This window comes from Lissotriton helveticus, chromosome 5_1, assembly GCF_964261635.1.
Source record: "Lissotriton helveticus chromosome 5_1, aLisHel1.1, whole genome shotgun sequence".
NCBI classification, from domain to species: domain Eukaryota; kingdom Metazoa; phylum Chordata; class Amphibia; order Caudata; family Salamandridae; genus Lissotriton; species Lissotriton helveticus.
The window spans coordinates 578,814,772-578,835,621 of NC_136065.1; the positions used below are offsets into that span (position 1 = coordinate 578,814,772).

The 20,850-nt window shown below is 46.2% G+C and overlaps 1 protein-coding gene across 2 annotated transcripts in view; it reads right to left on the reverse strand.

Moving 5' to 3' along the window:
• Positions 1–20,850, reverse strand: part of KIF20B (kinesin family member 20B) — a 608,549-nt gene that overhangs the window by 378,474 nt on the left and 209,225 nt on the right. For both annotated transcript variants that reach the window (XM_078642920.1, XM_078642919.1), the window contains exons 14-15: positions 17,069–17,208; positions 16,245–16,398 (exon numbers count right to left, since the gene is read on the reverse strand). In XM_078642920.1, coding sequence (XP_078499046.1) covers positions 16,245–16,398; positions 17,069–17,208 — 294 coding nt within the window. The remainder of the gene's footprint in view (positions 1–16,244; positions 16,399–17,068; positions 17,209–20,850) is intronic.

A 20,850-nucleotide genomic window follows, 5' to 3' on the forward strand; every position in this document is an offset into this window, starting at 1 on the left:
CATAAACCCCCCCCACACACACATAAACCCCCCCCACACACACACAACCCCCCCTCACACACACACACAGATATACAGATATTCCAAGTGCAGGGGAACACCTGATCCCGGCACTCCTCTATGCGGATGATGCCGCCCTTCTAGCACGAACGGCGGTAGGGTTGCAAACCGAAAAGGGTTAAAACTTTTCACTGCGAGGGCAATGTGCTTACTAGGGTCTCTACCTTTCCCTATCTAGGAATTATTTTTGACGATCCAGGTACATGGACCCCGCAAATATATGCCAAAGGATATTTTCTGGCCAGATCTACATCAGCTGTCCTGGGCTTTGCACATAGACTAGGGGCCAGACCAATGCAAGCCCTTTAAAAAATATATGGAGTGAAATGCATCTCCCTCGCGATGTATGGCACAGATATCTGGGGTATTAGGTACGCAAAGTAAATTCAAGTTGTCAAGAACAAGTTTTTTTAAAACCTATCTGTCTCACAATCCACGTCTGGCTAAATTGTCCATCCGGAGTTTGGAGCTGGCTTTCTGGAGGATTTAATTGCTATTGACCTCTCCTGAAATGGATCTCTACTTGGTTAAACACTGCCTGGCTCTTGATCAAGCGAATCGTATCCACTGGCTGAGTTATGTCCATAGGCTGACAGGGAAATTGGGTCGACCAGAGATATTTAACTTGCCTGATAAGTTGGTGTAAGGGGATATGAAATGGGCGATGGATTCATATTTGTTAATGGTAGCCATGGATAGAGAAGAAAAGGAGTTGGTAAAACCAACCGTAAGAGCTCACCAATTGTTAATAACATCTTGTGCAATTGAACCATTCCTGAATACTGTTACAAACCCCAACCACCGTTTTCTTCTAGTCAGACTCAGGTTGAATCAACTTCATTTCCTCCTCGCTGATCCTCTGGGATGGAAAAGGGTGGAGGATTTGGGGGTATGTTCCTGTGACGACTTTTCTACCCAGGACACAGTGCACTTTATCTTTTTTTGTTAGCACTTTTTGCACATTCGGAAGCGTTTTATTCTCCCAATTTTAAAAGATAAAGGTTTCTTGCAAGTCAAGCCAGCACTTCCCTATTTGCAGCTGTTATCTAATGTGGGAGACCTTTAGTATAGCTAGCTTTCTTACCGCAGCAGTTAGATTGAGGAGGAAAATCAAGAAAAGGGCAACTGATTCTCATGATCTAGTTTGAATTAATTCAATTTAATCATGTCTTTAATTGGACCAGTGGTTTTTAAGAAAACATCCCAAAAATAATTATCTGTTTGATATGCATCCAATGTCTGAAACTTTTTATTGCGATTCATGGTTTTACAACTTCATTTTATGTATTGTATAGTATGCTTTTAAATTAACCGAATAAAGTACTTTTGACTGACACACACACACACACACACACACAAACACACACAAACACACACAAACACACACAAACACACACAAACACACACAATTTTCCATATCCAAAGAACCCGGCATGCTCCCAGGATTCAAAAGTTTGCTCATAAAGAGGGCTTTTCCCTTCCTCAAACTCAGCTTCATCCTGCTCAGTAATAGCGGTTAAAACGAGCAATTAAAAAAATAAACTGCTCCATGCCCGTAGACCTCATGATTCCGATTGAAAGTCCCTTCAAACAGCTCAATGAAATTAGTTTTTCTAAACAGACACTCAATGAAGAGAACTATTAAAAGCACAGACCAGGGGCGAGTGTAAGGTGGTGGGTCAATGCGCACGGTTACGTGGAATTGAGAAATGTAATATTTTGCAAGTTTGGGAAGTCTTCTCACAGAGAACACACTGATTAAATATATTATAAGAGATCACGTGATGAGCAAAGTGGACATTTCTCTAAACAGTGCTCTGGTAACAGATGTCAAGGCATAACATTCATTATTCTCTGAGTTACTCATTTTTACAAAAACACAAAACCTGCTGTGTTAGCTAAGCACAGCCTTAGGCTAATTCATAATGCATCAATGCTCCTTGTGGGAGCAAATGGTACATGGTGCTGTTGCCCAGTGGTGCGTCCTGACAGGGAATAGGCTTTGGAGGCCTAGTGGACTCAAGAACCCTAGGTCAGTGGTTGGTTGCTGACCACCAACGGAGCTCTTGGCTACCCAGTGGTACAAGTGGTGACATTTTCTTTGGCACGTCAAGCGACTTCACATGTTAAAACTGGTACCACACAAGAAAAATTACGACCATTATAAATAGGCTTTCCTTTTTTCACATTCTATTTTTGGTAAATTCTGGTGGAGTTTTATCAGTGTTTTCAAAGGAATTTTATTACCTTAAAAAAACAACGGTTACATGTTTTTGTGCCATTAAAAACAGAAAGTGCTTTTCCGGTGTTTATGGATCATTTAGCTTTTATTATTGCTTGCTTTCTGCACTGATAGTACATGGTATATACACAGTGTATGTACAATGCACATGAGATCGCAATAGATTTTTAGAAATCAAACTTATTGTAGTACGCCTTACAATATTTCTTCTGTGAGTTTTTGGTCATGCGCACTCACCCTTTCCTTCCCATGTAAACTTTAATCTGTGAAAAGACCCTCTCAACATTGGCAGTTAAGACTAGCAATGCCAAAACAGCCACAACACAATTTGCTAACTCTGGACACTGACATAGCTTGCCATGCCACTACTGTTACACCTGAAGATTGTGATCATCTGGGACAGGTTCTGCAATTTATACGTTGAACTTGGGCATATACGCCCTCAGAGTTATTGAAGTAAAACCAAAGGGGATGATGGACGGAGTGTTGAACATTGCAAGCACTCATGCCCAGTCAACTGATCTGGGTTTAATCCACCATGATTCTTTAGCTCACTCCGCCACCCCAGTTCAAACATGGCCATATGCAAATCAGTCCATCATCCCCTTTGATTTTCCTCAGTTATTGAAGCAGTCAAAAATGAAGCAGCACTTTAGAAACTCAGGAGAAAATTCACCATTACGGAAGGGATCTAGAACTTGTGAAGTGCACCACAGTGAGGCTTCATTGACTTCAAATGCCATGGTTGGTGAAGGGACATTTCTATGCATCATTGCTAGCCATTTCCGAAACACTGTAAAATAAAAGTTTCTGAATAGCTCCTCAACAATTCCTTTGGGTACCAAGTGGCAAGCACTAACATGGAACATGTTGCAGTGCCAAAGTCACTAAAGGGGTCACCCATACTACTCTCAAAGAGGTTTCACATCAACTCTAATTATGCTGAACATTTGGTAGGCAAGAACTCGGTTTTCTTTTATGTCAACTACAGCAGTCATGGTTTCCTGTACAAATCCAAGAATGCAGTGAGTGTTCTTTTTTCACATCACTATCAATGAGCAACCAAAGAGCCTGTCATTTCTTGGCTTTGGCATAATCACTCAGCAAACATTTTGTAAACGGTTGCCACATGGAGAATATAGCATACACAGCCTCTAGGACTGAGAACCACCAGCTCAGAAACACACTGGGAATGACTTTCTTTGATACCACACAAAGGACAAAATGACAAATATTTGCGTTTTAGTTCCTGCGCTTAACAAAACAGTGCACCAGAATGGGCTAAAAAGTCAATAGCATTCTTCGTTTACTTTGAAGATTGTAAAGATGCATTCAGAATACCATCTAAAAAGTGGTAAGGATCTCTTACAGGGAAGCACTTCAGCCCCGTTATTGAGTTTAAACGGTCATCACAACTTTATATATATATATATATATATATATATATATATATATATATATATATATATATATATATATATATATATATATATATATATATATATATATATATATATATATATATATATATATATATATATATATATATATATATATATATATATATATAGCTGGCTCACTGCAAATACAAAATGTCACTCCAATCTTTGAACTTGGTAAGAACTTTTTGCAGCATTATTCCAAGTGACACTGCATTCCGTGTTTTCCAAAAGTCTGATATAATGTTTTCACCACTATGCCAGGTGCTTGGAGACAGCACTCTTTTCACATATGCTGGTCACTACACCTTGCATTGAATGTTTAAAGCCTGGGGTGTTTGGTAGTTCACCTACTATTAATACTGACGCACTAGAAAAGGGGGCTGATGTCTCAAGGATTTTTACCCATTCTATATGGGTAAATGGGATGGTACATATTGGGAAAGATTCTTATGAATCCAGCCAAACCTCGCCGTGAAAAAAATTGGACAGCCAAAATATCGAATATGATTTTGATATTTCCTAATCCTCTACAGTTTATAAAATATTGAAAGAAGACATAAAACATGCTTCAAAATCGTGCATCTTACAACCAAAGACCACAAAACTGAAAAAGGTTTAATCCTAAACCAGGACAGCCTAGTTATAAATAACCTTATCAGTAATATTTGCAATGTGCTACCTGTCCACATCTGCGTTCAACACCTTGTCAGAAGTAGCAAGCTCTACATACATAACCATACTGGAAGGTACCACACAACACTGGGCAACAATTGTATTGTAAAATTTCGATATGGCTTCATATCCTTTACATGGTCGGGCACAAGGCTACTTTGTTGTAAAAGATAGGTAGTGTGTGGTTTTGTAGGAAGCGCCATGTGGAAAAGGTCGGTGAGAAGTGTGGTAAGTTCGGAGGGTGCTCAAATCACCCCATGGCAAACTTGTGGCTCCGCTTAAGCGTGGAGTAATGCAGAGAAATGGTCATCTTCCTTGTACTTACCATCTGTAGGTAGTTTGCTAAGGGCAGAGCCGCTGAAAATTTAATTTAGCAGCTGTAGCATTTTGTAGGAAGGTGGATACCAGACTATGGTTACCCTAGATTTTTTGCCTAGTGTTTAGCTGGTTTTCGACTTAGTTGGCCTGGGATCCTGCTAATCAGGGCCCCAGACTATCTGCTCTCTCTTTAAAATGGACTCCATGTACCCTAGGTGAATAACTAAATTGGATTGGGTCACCTTATCAGCCCCTGTAGAGTGTACTATAGGTACCCAGGGCATAGGTGCATCCAATGCCTACCAGGAGCTGCAGCATATCTTTTGCCACCCCTGGCTGACCATCCAAACTGACACAACTGGCTGATCACTCAGCTGGGGCAAGGTCGTGTAATCACCCCTTGCTTAGATATAGTATACCTATATCTAAACCTATATCTGGACACATATATACCTATAAGTCACTCCTATGGCAGGCCTTAACAATCCTAGAGGCAGAGTGCTTGGTTTTATGTGAGATGGTGCTCTAGCATGAGCTGAGCCTGTCTGCAGTGTTCGGAACCATTTCCTTACTGCTGTTCCAGGATATTGCCATACCATATACTCTTAAGGCATTATAATCCTCGCGGTTAATGCTAACTTTGGTTTGGCTTTATCAAAACATGTCGTATTTAGTGTCATACACTTTGGAATACTACCCCCTCGCCAGTTCTGGCGACGGGGGTAGCATTCTACTCTTCTAGAGGGAGAAGATATGTTATTTTACTTAAAACGCGGTTAATCCTAACCAGAGCCCCAGCATCACAAAATGGATGCTGCTGCCACAGACACGAGTCTGGCCTCCTGCTGCTGACCGAAACTTGGCAGAGAACGCCTGGACAAAGGGTTTCCTGTCACAGGGAGGTGTCACACCACCCCAGACAGGAGATAGTGGATTGGAGCAGGGAGGGTTGAAAGAAACTAGACACTGCCTGGGGCACATAAGGTGTCCCATGCAAAATCCAGTCAAACCGGTTCTGGGGCACTCCAGCCCCAACTCTGGCGCTAAACTGGACAAAGGGAAAGGGGTGTAACCATCCCCCTTCCCTGGTCCCACCCATAGGAGGGACCTAGCAGGATATCCAGCCCCTTGATTAGGAATAAAGGTAGGAGCTGTGCCAATGCACCTCAGATTATCCTGACTGAAACTTATGAAACGAAACTCTGGACCCTTCGACATCCTACTCGACGTAGAAGACTGAAGAATCTCCCTTGTGGTCAAGGAGTGACCACCCTGTGCAAACAGGCACCATCCAACGCCCAACGGTTTGCTTTGTTGCAGTTCCCGCCGGAACTCGAGCGACAGATCGACAAGATCCAGCGTTCCTGCCTTCCAACAGCCCGATCCACAGTCCCAGCGAATCTGAGACCCGTGGAGGCGACCTGAAGTGTGGGGCCGGCCATCTTGGAAAAACTACGAAGTGCTGACCGTGCAGCTCCCGAGGCACCCTCGAAGCTGTGCATTGGGGTTTGAGAAGCCCCAGCCCCGAGCAGCTTTTGCACCGAAGATCTCCCCTCCACACACAGAGTTTTGCATTTTCCTGCTCGAAGCATTGGTCCGGTCGCTTGCCCGTTGGCTAGTGGCCCCAGTACCGACAAACCTTTCAATTTGCTCTGCTAGTCTGGTTGCTCCAGACTGGCCCTCGCTCCCCTGAAAAGGAGCAACCCCTCTGACCTTGCTGGTCCGAGAAAGAAGCGATCTTCCAATCCAGCGTGGGTTGCCTTTGCCAAGGCCTGTTGCCTCCAATCCGGAAACCGACACCGCCGACAGCGAGAGCCTTCGTGGGACAGCTCGTGATTCGATCCCGGTCATCCTTGATGCCCCACAGTCCACGAGGCAGCGAAGACCAGCTTCTCGACAACCATCTGATTGCGCCCAACATCGCCTGGTTCCTTCCTGGTCACTGGCTAGTGACCCAGACTCTGTCCCCTCTGCTTTCAGGTACTCTACAGCTTCGATCCACTCTTGGATCCAACCGGACTCTTCTCTCCTGGCCGCCTGCAGCATCTTCATCTCCAGTCACCATAGAACTGCACGACGAAACCAGACACACTTTGGCACCTATGCACCCGCTTCCTGTGGGTGAGGTAACTCGTGAACGCCGGTGCTCCTGTAGTGGTTTACACCTCTAGTGTCCTAGTTTAAACTGTGGTAATTCTATTCGTCGGAAGACTGCTAAAACAGTAACTTTGTAACTTTTACGCACCATTGACTTTGCATTGGTGCATGCGTGTGCTTTTAGCGCTGCACCCAAGTCCCGCAGGCTACTCCCGTCGTAACTGCTGTTAGTCCAGTGTAGTCCCAGCGATTCCCAAGGCCCCAGGCCTTACCACTGTTCGTAAAGTGATACTTATACCACTTTTTTGATATATGGTTTGAGTGGCCACCGGCCTCATCCATAAACGTGTAACTTTCATATGTAAAACTGTGCTTTTGTTTAAACGCTTGTGCTTTTATACTCAAAGAGTACAGGGGATTATTCCAGTAATAAATACATATATTTTTATAATATACAACTTGTGTGGTGTCCTTTCATTTGATATTAAAGGATTGCATATGGTAAAACAGCTGGCTTCACATGCCCTCTTGAATTTAGCCTGAAGGCTGCTTAGTCCATGCTACCATTAGGATAGCTTGTCTTTTTAAGGTTGACTTACAACCACCACCATAAGGGATTGTTTGGACTGATACAAGGTGCCCCCAGAATTGGAGACATCATACATCAGGCCAACTTCTCACACATTTCCTGCAAAATTATGGATTTGCTACATTTGCCACATGATCCATCTAATACATAATTTGCAGATTAACCCAAAAAGAATTCCAGCTCAAACTGACCAAAGTTACTAAAACTGCAACAACACGTGCCGCCCCGCTGTAGAAGGCCCTTTGCTCAGGCTGGCCTACTTGGAGTTCGATATTGCTGTAACTGGGTGTAAAACCATTACTAGCGATGTGGAATCTTTGCCCAGACAGTGTTAAGTTTGTAACAAGCATTGACAAAGTCAATAGTACTCGCCTATCGAGGATCTATTGGTTTTGTCGCACAAATTACTTCCCTTCAGTAACGATATATCTGTAAGAGACATTAATTAGTGATAAATTCCTTACCATAGAATTACCCCCAGGCGTCAGACTGGATCTGGAAAGTTTGTCAGCAGTACTGCTGCGCGTCACAAGGTGGCGGTGTGCAGCTCCGCGTCCGAAGTTGGCGTCGTGGTCGACGAGATGATGTTGCGGCAGCTACTTAGACGGCACCCTCATGCGCGGACGTCAGTTCTGTACACGACTTTGAGCCAGGAACGCAGAGCCATGCAAGATACTGACCACTGGTGCATTGAAACGAGGGCCCTGAAAGGGATGACCTTAACCCTAGAAATCAATTCGCAGAACGGGTGAGGAAGGGTGAGGCGGTAAGGAATCGATCACTAACTAATGTGTCTTACAAATATATTGTTACCGAAGTTAAGTAACTTGTGCATCTGAAAGAAACAAGTTTGCGATAGATTCCTTACCTTAGAATAGATACCCCAGCAATACCAACTCCAGTGGTGGCTCTGCGGACCAATATCACATCAGAAAGTCACGGAGAACAGAACGGCCAAAGAAGCAGTCTCCACTGACTTGGCTGTCCAGGCAATAGTGCTTAGTTAAAAGTGTGCAGCGAGGCCCACGTAGCTGCCTGACAGATATCTTGTAAGGGGACACCACATCCCAATGCCTTAGTGGCAGCCGTCGCCCTTGTAGAATGGGCGCGCAGGCCCACAGGAGGCTCCTTCTTTGCCAGAAAATAACAGGCTTTAGTACACAAGAGGACCCATCTGGAGATAGTCTGCTTGTGTACGGCCCAACCTTTCTTGGCGCCAACGTAGCAAACAAAGAGACGGTCATCCACCTGAACTGTTGTGCACGACTGAGGTAAAATGAGAGCGCACGTTTTTGGTTCAGACGGTGGAGCCTCTCTTTCTCTCTGGAAGGATGCGGAGGCGAAAAGAAGGTGAACAAAGTAATGGTCTGCCCGATGTGAAAAGCAGTGACAACCTTTGGCAGAAAGGATGGAAGCTTTCTAAGCACAACCTTGTTCGGATGGACAGACAGAAAAGGAGGTTTACAAGAAAGAGCCTGGAGCTCACTCACTCTCCTAGCAGAAGTGATGGCAACCAGGAAAGCAGTCTTCAGAGTTAATAGACGAAGAGGACGGTTGTGCAGAGGCTCAAAAGGTGCCCATATTTAATATGTAAGAACCAAGTTAAAGTCCCACTTACGAAAGGAATAGGAGAGAAAAGAGGAGTAACGCTTTGAGGAATCGATTTACAGAAGTGGTATAGGCAGAAAGGCGTACAACAGACCGCAACTCAACTCGCAACATAAAGTGTCGCCTTGGTAATTCCAATGCACGGAACTGCAGACATTGAGAGTTCTCTTCGATGGCGAACAGATCTAACCAAGGCTCGTCCCACTGTTGAAAGAGACCTTGTGCCAAGTCCGAGTGAAGACGCCATTCGTGATACATCATGCACCTGCGACAGAGGTCGTCCACCTTGGCGTTCAGTGAACCTGCCAGGTGTTGAACCACCAGGGAAATGCTGTAATGTTTCAGCCATGTCCAGAGACGCAGAGCCTCCTGACATATGGTCCACGACCCCACCCTGCCCGGTTTGTTGCAGTACCACATGGCGGTGGTGTTGTTTGTGAACACCTGCACTACTCTCCCCTTGACAGAGGGAAGGAATGCCTTCATTGCAAGTCTGATCGCCCGAAGCTCCAGAAAGTTGATATGGAGCTTGGACTCCGCCGGAGACCAGGGGACTCTGATCATCGCCTCTCCGATGTGGCCACTCCATCCCAGGAGGGACGCATCCGACACCACTGTGTGCTCCGGTTGGGTAAGGGAGAGGGATCTGCCATTGATTCAATGCCGGTTAGTGAGCCACCCCTGCAGCTGAAGTACAGTGCCCTCCGAGAATTGGACGTATTCGGACAGGTTCCCCTGATGCTGCGCCCACTGGAACTTCAGGTCCCACTGCAGAGCCCGCATATGCCATCTGGCAAGAGTGACCAGCAGGATGCAGGAGGCCATGAGGCCCAGCAGCCACAGGGTCATCCTGACCGAAACCCAGGATAGAGGCTGAAACATTGGAATCTTAGTGTGAATATCCTGGACTCGCCATTCGGGAGGATAGGCCCGAAAGTGCGTCGTATTCAGAACCGCTCCGATGAAGAGGAGCTTCTGAGAGGGAATCAGGTGTGACTTTGGCACATTAATGGAGAACCCCAGCAAGTGCAGAAGGTCGGCCGTAGTCTGGAGGTGGGAGATGACTGCCTGGGGCGAGCCCGCCTTCAGCAACCAGTCGTTGAGATGGAGCAAGACTGGAACCCCTGATCTGGGCAGATGAGCTGTGACCACCACCATCACTTTTGTGAACACCCGAGGGGTGCTGGTATGGCCAAAGTGGAGCGCGGTAAACTGAAATTGCTTGTGGCCTACCGTAAACCATAGGTAACGCCGGTGGGCCAGTAGGACGGGAATGTGGAAATATGCATCCTGCAAGTCCAACGCTACCATCCAGTCTCCAGGGTCGAGGGCAGACAAGACATGAGCCAGAGTTAACATCTTGAACTTCTCCTTCTGGAAGAAGCGATTGACATCCCTGAGGTCCAAGATAGGACGCAGGCCCTTGTCCTTCTTGGGCACCAGAAAGTAGTGGGAGTAGCAACCACGTCCTACTACTGGCACAGGAACGCGCTCGATGGCCCCCTTGGCCAAGAGGGCCACAACTTCCTGTTGAAGTGCCAAATGATCCCCCGACATGCAGTGGTACTGGGGTGGCATGGCTGGTGGGGTAGCCTCTAAGGGGAGTGAGTAACGCTTCAGGGTTTTTGTAAAATCCACCTGTCCGAAGTGATGGTGCATCAGTGGGGGAGGTGATGGTGACTCCTGCCGCCCACTGGTGTTTGATGGGCCTGAAAGACCAGACTAGGAAGGTTTAAAGACAGTGGTGGCCGTGGTGGAGGTGGACTGTCACACTCGCTGGCCCCCTGGCCTGCCTCGGCAGGTTCCACTATGCACAGGCCTGTGGCTCTGAAGCAAACGTGTCAGTGCGCCCTTTCCATGGCCACGAAAAGAGCGAAAAGCAGGAGGCGGAGGAGGGCGTGGTGGAAAGGCCCAAGAACTTCGCCGTAGCCCGCGGGTCCTTGAAGCGCTCCAATGCACTGTCTGCTTTGTTGCCAAAAAGGCGAATGCCATCAAAGGGCATGTCCATCAGGGTGTTCTGGACATCCCCAGAGAAACCAGTAGTCCTCAACCAGGCGTGGCAATGGAGTGCCACTGTCGTGGAAATCACATTGCCCAGCGATTCGGCGGTGTCAAGGCCACAACGAATCGTGAACTTAGCTGCATCTCTCCCTTCAGCAATAGCTTGAGAGAGCACTGTTCGGGCCTCCTCCGGACACTTGGGCGACTGTATTCGGCACAGAGTGGGAATAACAGCACAAGAGGCATGAAGTGTTCACAGACCGTAGCCAGGAACTGGCGAAATAAAACATTTTCTTACCGAACTGTTCCAGTTACTTGAATTCCCTGTTCAGGGGTGAGGAAGGGAATGAGCTTGGGGGCGCAGAGGCTTGGACAACCAAGCTCTCAGAGGTGGGGTGTTGGGTAAGGAAAATTGGGTCGCCTGGAGCCGGGCCACGTTCCTATCCCCAGGAGCCTCTGTGTTGGACCTGGACCAGGTGCCAAAAAAAAGTCTGAAAGTGCATCATTAAAAGGGAGCAGTGGCTCCGCAGAAGTAGCTGCCGGCTGAAGCACTTCAGTCAGGAGGTTAGTCTTGACGGACACTGTAGGGAGTTGGAGGTGGAGAGCCTCTGCCGCCCTACGCAACACCAGAGCGTAACTTGCACCCTCCTCTGTAGCCACGTTCAGAGGAGATAGCATGCCAAGGTCAGGAGAGTTATCAAGAACACTGGCATCCCGCAATTCCTCTGCCCAGTCCTTGTCAAACTCACACTGTGCCGTGAGATGGTCCTCAGGCCCCTCCAAATCTTCCCCTTCCTCCGAAGGCTGATTAACAGGTCGAAAATAAGGAGGCTGGACATAGGGGTAGAAAGGCCCCATCGGCGCCGGAATTGGGGTCGAGCGACCTCGTTCCGGCGCAGTGTCCACATCGGGCAAAACCCGGGGACTTAGTCGTCCAGGGACGCGGGCGACGTCGGAGGTGGTGCCGATGACGATGTCACGAGGTCAACCGGGATCCATGCCTGGATCCTTTTTGGGGGGGGGGGGACAACAACTTACGATGCAAGGGCCAGAGCAGACCGCGATGCTGGAGCCAGATCAACAAACAATGCAGAGTGAGGGCCCCCAGTCAGGCTTGCACGGCCCGTCGCCTAAAGAGGCAGCCCAGCTGACAAATTTCTGCAGCTGGGCTGGAGTCGCTGACTGACCTAGGAAAGGCGAGTAGGCAGACGGCGACTGCGTAGGCTCCGCCAGAGCCGCTGGGGTGGCACCACTCGCACAGTCAGCCACGACGGTCGAGGGGAAGTCAGAGAGCAATTTGATATTTGATATTTGATGGGGTATTTCTAAAGCGCAGCGTTCCCTCCGGAGGGAGCATCATGGCGCTAAGATTCCTGGCGCTTCTTTGACTTCTTGTGATGCTTTGCCTTACCTGACCCACGTGCGAAGACTTCGATCCAGACTAACGGTGGTGGTGGCTCCGCGACCGGTCCCTAGACCTCCCATGGGTCAGGGACCTTGAACGGCACAGAGCAGAGTGCCGGACTTCCAGCAATTTTCGGGACCACTCCTGCAAAGTCTTTGGTGCCATGGCCCGGCAAACTGGGCACGACTTGGGGTCGTGGTCGCGCCCCAGGTAGTAGAGACACGCGGTGCAAGTCCGTCACCGACATCATACGAGGACAGTCCCCGCAGGACTTGAAACCAGACATCCCTACGGCACCAAGAGTCAATCGACTTAAAAAACAGACAAAAAGCCTCGAAAAACTTAGTCAAAAAGTGACTGGGGGTACCGCTCTCTCCGGATCTGCGCTTGCTGTCACAGAAAAAGAAAGAACTGACGTCAGCGTGCGAGGGTGGCACCCAAGTAGCTGCCGCAATGTCATCTCGGCAACCACGACTCCACCTTCCAACGCGCAGGGGTACTGCGGTCGAAAACTTTCCGGATCCAGTCTGATGCCTAGGGGTAATTCCGACCTAAGGAATCTATCACTATGTGTTTCTTTCAGATAAAGTTTTTTTTGACATGTCATGGCTAAGGGAAACCGCCTTTACAAAGCAGGTATTAACACACAATACCTTTACCACACATTTACTTCACTATGTCGTTACCACGCATGCAGCTTTACCATGCATGCACAACACATGGCTGAGTTATAAAAAAAAATCCAAAAATTGCTTTGAAGTGGTTATTACTGGCAGTGTCCCGGTAACTTTGGTTTTTTTACTTTTTGGGCTTTAAAAAAAAAACATTGACAAAGGCAAAAGGGAGAGCTATTGCTAATCCTTTTTGCCATGTTATGCAGCATAGTTGAAAGTTAAAAAAGCACTAACGCAGCTATTTTTTACCGCATTGTAGTGTTTTTTCCCTTCCACTTTCAGCAATGCTGCCCAGCAGCCCGCTGCTGTACATCATAGCTAAATAAAAACTGAGTCAAAACATCTTGCATAGGCGAGACCTAATGGCTTTGCCATCTGGTGTCAATTAAGTAGAAGTATAGCCTCTACATAGAAGCACTTTTCTGTAGTGGTCCTGTTGTGGCTCATTCATTTTCACTCAATTCCTTAACAGACTTCCACTCACATTTTGAGAGCATATTTCACCTCATATTGCTTTAGTCAAGGTTGTGACAACAAAAATCACAGCGCATAAGGATGGCACTAGAAACATGTCCTCACTAAAAACGATTGACAACACTCCCGTTCTTAGTTTTACATTGTGATATGGTAACATTCCTATAGGAGCCCCTTTCTCTCATGTAGAAGGACAAGGACTACATCATAAACATGTTCAGCAACCATGCACAGGCCCAAAAGAGGTGCAGACACCCGTTTTGCTGAAACTGATGTGCCTATGGGAACACACATTATTTAACTCCAAAAATCTACGAGTTAGTGTATCAGTGCATAAACAGTTGATTTCATCTTCTTCCTGAAGTCCGGAGCAGCATGAAGGTGTGGTAAATGCTCCCTAGAAACATTTTGGGTGCTGCAATCAAATCTTAGAGAGATGTTAACAGATCACATCCATGATTACTTAATCTGGGATGGGGCTAGAGTTCGGGAAATGGGAGTTTAGTGCTAGGAATTGAGAAGGGCAAGGAGGTGAGGGAAATAATAAAAGGCAACATGCAAGAGCATTCAAGGGAAAGGTAAAGCGAAGGGAATTCGGTGCAGTAAAGAAGGAAGGGATAATGGACAAGAGGAATGAGTGGGGAAGGAATTAAATAAACATCTAATTTCTTTATAATAACTGGAAAACCATTTTTCTATGAGATTCTACGGAGCCCCCGAAAACGTGTTTTACAAGTTTTGAAAACACTGGAAAAAACCCTACCCAAATTCACAGCAAATAGTAACTAAAAAAAGGTTAACCTAATTATAGTTAATAACTGCAAAAAAGATGCGTAGCAACTAACGAAACCAACAAGACCTGCATTTTAACCATAAAAGGAAAAGTGATCAATTTCAACAGGTAGGGACCAGATTAGCAAAGCCATCTCCTTAATCACCACATGTTGGATTAGGGGTCAGGGACTCCTCTTTGCTGGCTGTGGAAAAAGCAGCAATTGTTGAGTGCAAACTGAAGATAATGGTATTCAAAGAACCCTTGGGCTCATCTGCACTGGAGCTTCAAGACACATTGAGCGTGACCAACCTCTGCACATTCTGCAGTCTTTGCCTTTAGTTCTTTTTTCAGAATCACATTGCATGTAATACTAAAATAGCAGACTTTAAAAATTGAGTAAATTATGCTACAGTTTATGCCAAACTCAGAATCTTTAACATTGTGCTTAAAGAATTAATTGGCCGCACTCGCAAGTAGGTTTACTATGAACTTTCAAGTTAGAAAAAAATATTGAGGACTTGTAAATTGTTCTTCACTAGTAATTAAGTGTTTCCTAAATAAAGTATTCGCTAATCAACCTATTATCCATCTAGGTGTAGATGTGGCTACCTCTGCACATCTGCAAACTCCAAGACCTTGGTGAATACACAACAAACAAACAAAAGTCTGAAGAGAAGCAATCTGTCCCATAAAGCACATGGTCAGCCGTGACAAAATAGTATCTGAAGGTTAATGCAGCAGTCATCCAAAAACAGTAGTAAGGAGAGAGCCCCTGGGCCAAGTCCGCGATCATGATGCTTTTCTATGGAAATGAATGAGTAAACCTTTGTTTTTCATGACCGGAGATAAAGAGACAGAGTAAAGAAAATCAGAGGCCTGTCTTCATGATTGCCCTAATAGTTTCAAAACTCCTGCCAGGCATTCCCTGGAGACAATTTCGTCAACGGGAGGGAAAGCTAGACTTGAAAAAGAGTTTGAACCATAGCATCTGCAAAAAGAAGGAACGGTTTCCATTAACACTCTGGGTCTGTCTTACAACCAAATACTGTCGTCACAGGTAGGATATTTCTGTTAAACAAAGGGGAACTTTGATCCAAGAAAGTAAATCAAGGTTGCTTATGCTGTTCACGAGTTTAAAGATTAAACAAGACATTTACCCTTTGTTTACTTTTTAACAACATATTCATTTATGACCTAAAGTAGCGACCCCATTGGAACACGCAGCAAATCCCACTGAGCAGGTGTGTAGCCATATTTCTCAAGGACTATATATTATTGTAGTGTGGCCCTTTGGAGACAAGGTTGCAAACAGAAAGTCACCATAATGTAGATATTTCATTTTTTTAAAAAACGTTTTTACAGACACTCTCACAGGAATCAGAGTAGATCCTGCAAACTTCAGAGACTCCGAAATGGAAAGCAGCAAAACATTGCACCTGCAGAGCAGCAAAGGTAGCAACAAGATGCAGAGGGGCCAATGCACAACCGGGACCACCAATGTCTGTTCAGTCTACTCTCCACCTTGAAATGAGTAGGACTGCATGTATAACGAAATATGGAGCTATCAAGTTGTTTTCGATAGCTAAAAAGTGCCTGGCGTAGATAAATTAAAATTATAATAAAAATAGGGAATTCAAATAAAAGGCCTGCTGACTTGTGCAGTCTAATATGTTAACACCCACATGGAACTTCAAAGAATCCACTTGTGTTGTACATTAAAATCACTGGCACACAAATCAAATTTTGCATCATTATATTGAATAAAATACAATGAGGGGAAAAAAATCAAATTTTATAAAACATTTCTGCTCACAAATCTTGCACACCATTTGTAAACGTTGATATTCTACTCTCCTAGGAAGAAATGTGAGTCTTTTACAAATGTACCTTGACTGTGGCATTTGAAGAGGAAGATTCAGCAGTTATTTCCTCCACTGAAGTATCTGGCTCTTTGGTACATTTGCTTACTAAATCCTGAAAGATTGCCAGACGCTCATCACTTCTCTCCTCCAGCAACTCTCGCTCCTTCTTAAGGCTTTCACTGTAATATTAAAGTAGACCACTCAACTCTTTATTAATCCATGACCAAATTCTATCAATAGCACGTTAAGCAACAACAAAAAACTACACGTGTGAACTATTTTGGCATTGAGACTTAAGAACATTTTCCTAGGTGTGGGTCTCTATTGCAAGCAACCTTGCAATTTTGCTTCTTCTCCAGGCATCTCCAACATTCATTTCACTACCCCATTCAATCATTTCAACGCCAGGAGGGTTACATATGCCAGAAGCATAAGTTTTCAAAGTTTTACAATTGTTTGATATGACTTCCTTTACACCTACATAACTGAGTTACTTACCGTGGTTATTCTCTTTCAGGAGGATACACTATCTAACCGCAGGTTGCTCAACTTTATAATATCCCCGACTGCCAATCTGGTTGGGGAGAATTTAACAGCAGTGCTTCTGCACGTCAATAGGCAATGCTGCAGTAGCTCTTTACGTCCCAGAACCTGCACACACGAGCCACATATAAGTGAAACCCTTCAAGGCTAACATCAGTTTCTTAATCTTTCGTCATCCACGGTCTCAGACGCAGAACACTTCAACAAATTGCAGGTGACAAAATCTAACTTTTCAATTAATTTCAACCTTTGTTAATAACTACCTAGGCCCGTGCATACAGAGATTTAAAAATGATTGTACTTTACCTGAAATCGCTGTCCCTCTGCACAAGTTGCTCGGTAAATTCTTTAGCAATTTCTTTACGGATTTTCAGTTCCATGAGCAAGTTTTGCTTAGTCTCATTTACAAGCTTTTTCCGCAAATCTTCAATTAATTCCAGTAGTTGCTAAGAAAAAAAATGGAAAAAAGGAAGACTTTTTTAAATTGTATATAATCAACCAACAAAATAAATATGCTACTTACCAGTATGCATCTGTTCTTCGCATGTAGGGCTGCTGACATTCATATCTATAGCATAGATCGCCGCTTAGTGTTGGGTCCAGATGATTGCACATTGTTGTCCTGGAAGAGTCTTTGAAGTATCACGAGATAGGTGGCTCCTCCCCTGGACTACAGTGCGCATGGGCATCGACTCCATCCCTAGATTGTTTTTAGCCATTGTGGCGAAGATGGAGTGTAACAGTGTGAGCGATGACCATGCTAAGAGTAAGTGTAAATTCTGCAGCCGCTACAGGCGCCGGGGAGGAGGGTGGGCAATATGAATGTCAGCAGCCCTACATGCCAAGAACAGATGCATACTGGTAAGTAGCATATTCAGTTCGAGGCATGTGGGCTGCTGAATTCATATCTATAGCATAGAATATATAGCAGTCCCTCCATTAGCGGCGGCCGCCTGTGCCAGCTGCAGACGTTTGAAAAAGTGTTTTGAGAACAGCCTGCCCTACAGCTGCTTGGAGTGCACATCTACACAGTAGTGTTTCGTAAATGTGTGTGGGGTAGACCATGTGGCTGCTCTACAAATGTCTTCTAAAGGGATATTTCTCAGGAAAGCCATGGAGGCCCCCAACTTGCGGGTGGAGTGGGCTCTTGGGGGGGATCGTCAAAGTGCACTTAGCCTTTTGATAGCAAATTTGAATGCACTTAACGATCCACCTGGCTATACCTGCTTTGGAAATGGGGTTGCCCTTGTGTTGTGCGGAAAAGGCAACAAAGTTGTTTTGTCTTCCTAAAATCTTTGGTCCTATCAATGTAGTACATCAAAGCTCTTTTGACGTCAAGAGTGTGGAGCATTCTTTCTGCCACTGTCTCAGGATTTTGGAAGAACACGGGCAGTTCAATAGTCTGATTGACATGGAACTGTGAAACCACCTTTGGAAGAAATTTAGGGCTAGTGCGCAGCACCACCCTGTTGGAGTGAATTTGTATGAATGGCTCTTGTACAGTGAGCGCCTGGAGCTCACTAACACATCGCAGTGACGTAATGGCTATCAGGAAAGCCACTTTCCACATTAAGAACTGAATCTCGCATGAATGTAGAGGCTCAAAAGGTGGACCTTCAGTCGGGTGAGGACCACATTAAGATTCCATTCAGGAGCAGGTGGGGTCCTGGGAGGAATGACTCGTTTGAGCCCCTCTAGAAAGGCCTTAATGGCAGGCACTCTGAAAAGGGAGAGATGCTGCCTGTTTTGGAGATAAGCCGCTATGGCGGATAAATGTATTCGAATGGAAGCATATGCTAGATTGCATTTGTAAAGATGTAAAGGGTAACAAATGTTTTTGTGCGTGGACGCGGCAAGCGGGTCAATGTTGTGGTCTACGCAATAAATGACTAACCACTTCCATTTAGCTGCGTAGCATGCTCTGGTGGTGGGCTTTCTTGCCTCCCGTATGATATCCATGCAGTCTGGAGGCAAGTTGAGGTAGCCAAACTCGAAGACCTCAGGAGCCAGATCGCCAGGTTGAGCTGTTGCGGATCTGGGTGCTGAATGTCGCTATGGCTCTGCGTCAAAAGTCTGGGTGTGAGGTGCAGCCTTTGATGCGGTACCACGGAAAGTTCTAGAAACGTGGTGTACCATGGTTGGCGTGCCCACGTTGGAGAAACCAGGATGAGCGTCATCGAGTGTTGCTTTAGCTTTCGTGCCACCAGCGGTATTAGAGGTGCTGGGGGAAAGCGTACGCAAATCTGCCTGACCAGTTCATCCATATCGCATTGCCCTGCGACTGTGGGTGCGGGAACCTGGCGGCAAAGCTTTGGCATTTGGCGTTTTCGCTTGTGGCGAACAGGTCTATCTCTGGATGACCCCACTGCTGGAAGTACGGGTGGAGTACTGATGGATGTATCTCCCACTCGTGCATTTGGTGGCTGTACCTGCTGAGCAGATCCGCCATCTGATTGTCTTTGCCTGGGAGGTGTTCCGCCATGAGGATGATGTTCCTCTGAATGGCCCACTTCCACATGCTCTGAGCCAGATGAGACAGTTGTGGAGAGTGCGTACCTCCCTGCTTCTGAATGTAGTACATGGCTGTCATGTTGTCCGTCGGATCAACACGACTTTGTTGCACAGATGTACTTTGAAAGACTTCAATGCCATGAAGATTGCCATCAGTTCTAGGTAGTTGATGTGCATCTTCTTTTGCTGTGTTGTCCATGGTCCCTGCACCGTGTAGTGGAGTACATGAGCTCCCCATCCCTGGAGAGATGCGTCCGTTGTTAGGATGATTTGTGGCACAGGCTCTTGGAACGGTCGTCCCTTGCAAAGGTTGTGTGGATTCCACCAATGCAGAGAGTTGTATGCACGACCGGTCACCAACACTAGGTCTTTTAACTGGCCGTGAGGCTGATTCCACTGACGTGCTAAGCACTCCTGAAGCGGACGCATATGCAGTCTCGCGTGCGGGACTATGAAGATGCAGGAGGCCATCATGCCTATCAACTGCATGAACACTCGTGCTGGAATCGAGTGTTGCGGTCTGAATTTTTGTATTAGCAATTGAATGCTGTTGATCCTCACAGAATTTGGCTGCGCTGTGGCCGCCAGAGTATCTATCGTCGCGCCCAGATACTACCGCACATGGGCAGGCTGAAGGTGTGACTTTGGATAATTCAGTGAGAATCCCAGATCGTGAAGAAGGTGAATGGTGTGGGACATGTTGGCAGCGCACTGCTGGGCCGACTTTGCTTGGACAAGCCAGTCGTCTAGATAAGGGTAGACGTGAACGTTTCGTCTCCTGAGGTGCGCAGCAACTGTTGCCAGGCACTTTGTGAACACCCTGGGCGCTGTGGTAACTCCGAAAGGGAGGACTTTGAATTGGTAATGTCGATTCTGAATGGTGAATCTGAGGTATTTTCTGTGTGACGGATGTAGTGGAATGTGAAAATATGCATCTTTTAGATCTAATGTTGCGAGGAAATCCCCTTGATTGAGCAACGAAAGAACCTGCTGCAGCGTGAGCATATGAAAGTGTTCTGAGAGAATGTACTGGTTTAGGGGCCTGAGGTCCAGTATGGGTCGTAGGGACCAGTCTTTCTTTGGGATTAAGAAGTACAGGGAGTACACTCCCGAGCCTCTTTGTTCCACTGGTACGAGCTCGATTGCCCCTTTTTGCAGCATGACGAGCACCTCTTGCTGCAATAAGTGCAAATGCTCCGTGGACATAGGACGGTGTTTTGGGGGAATGTTGGGTGGAGTGGACGTTAACTCCAGACAATAACCGTACTGGATAAGCTTTCTGACCCACCTGTCTGTGGTGATGGATGTCCAGACTGGCAGGAACTGTTGAAGTCTCCCCCCGACAGGTGTTGTATGGTCGGGGGGCAGTGACAAGGCGTCACTGTTTGTTGGCGGCGGAGGACCGGGAGTTGTTGTTTCCACGACCTCTGCCCTTGGCGCTGTTTCCGCGATAGCCACCTCTACTCTGTTGTATGAGGTTTGTGCCCCACTTTTAGAGTACTGTGTTTGCTGGGACATTTGGCCTCTGGAAACACCTCTATTGCTTGAGCGACGAAAAGTACTACCCCTGAACTGCT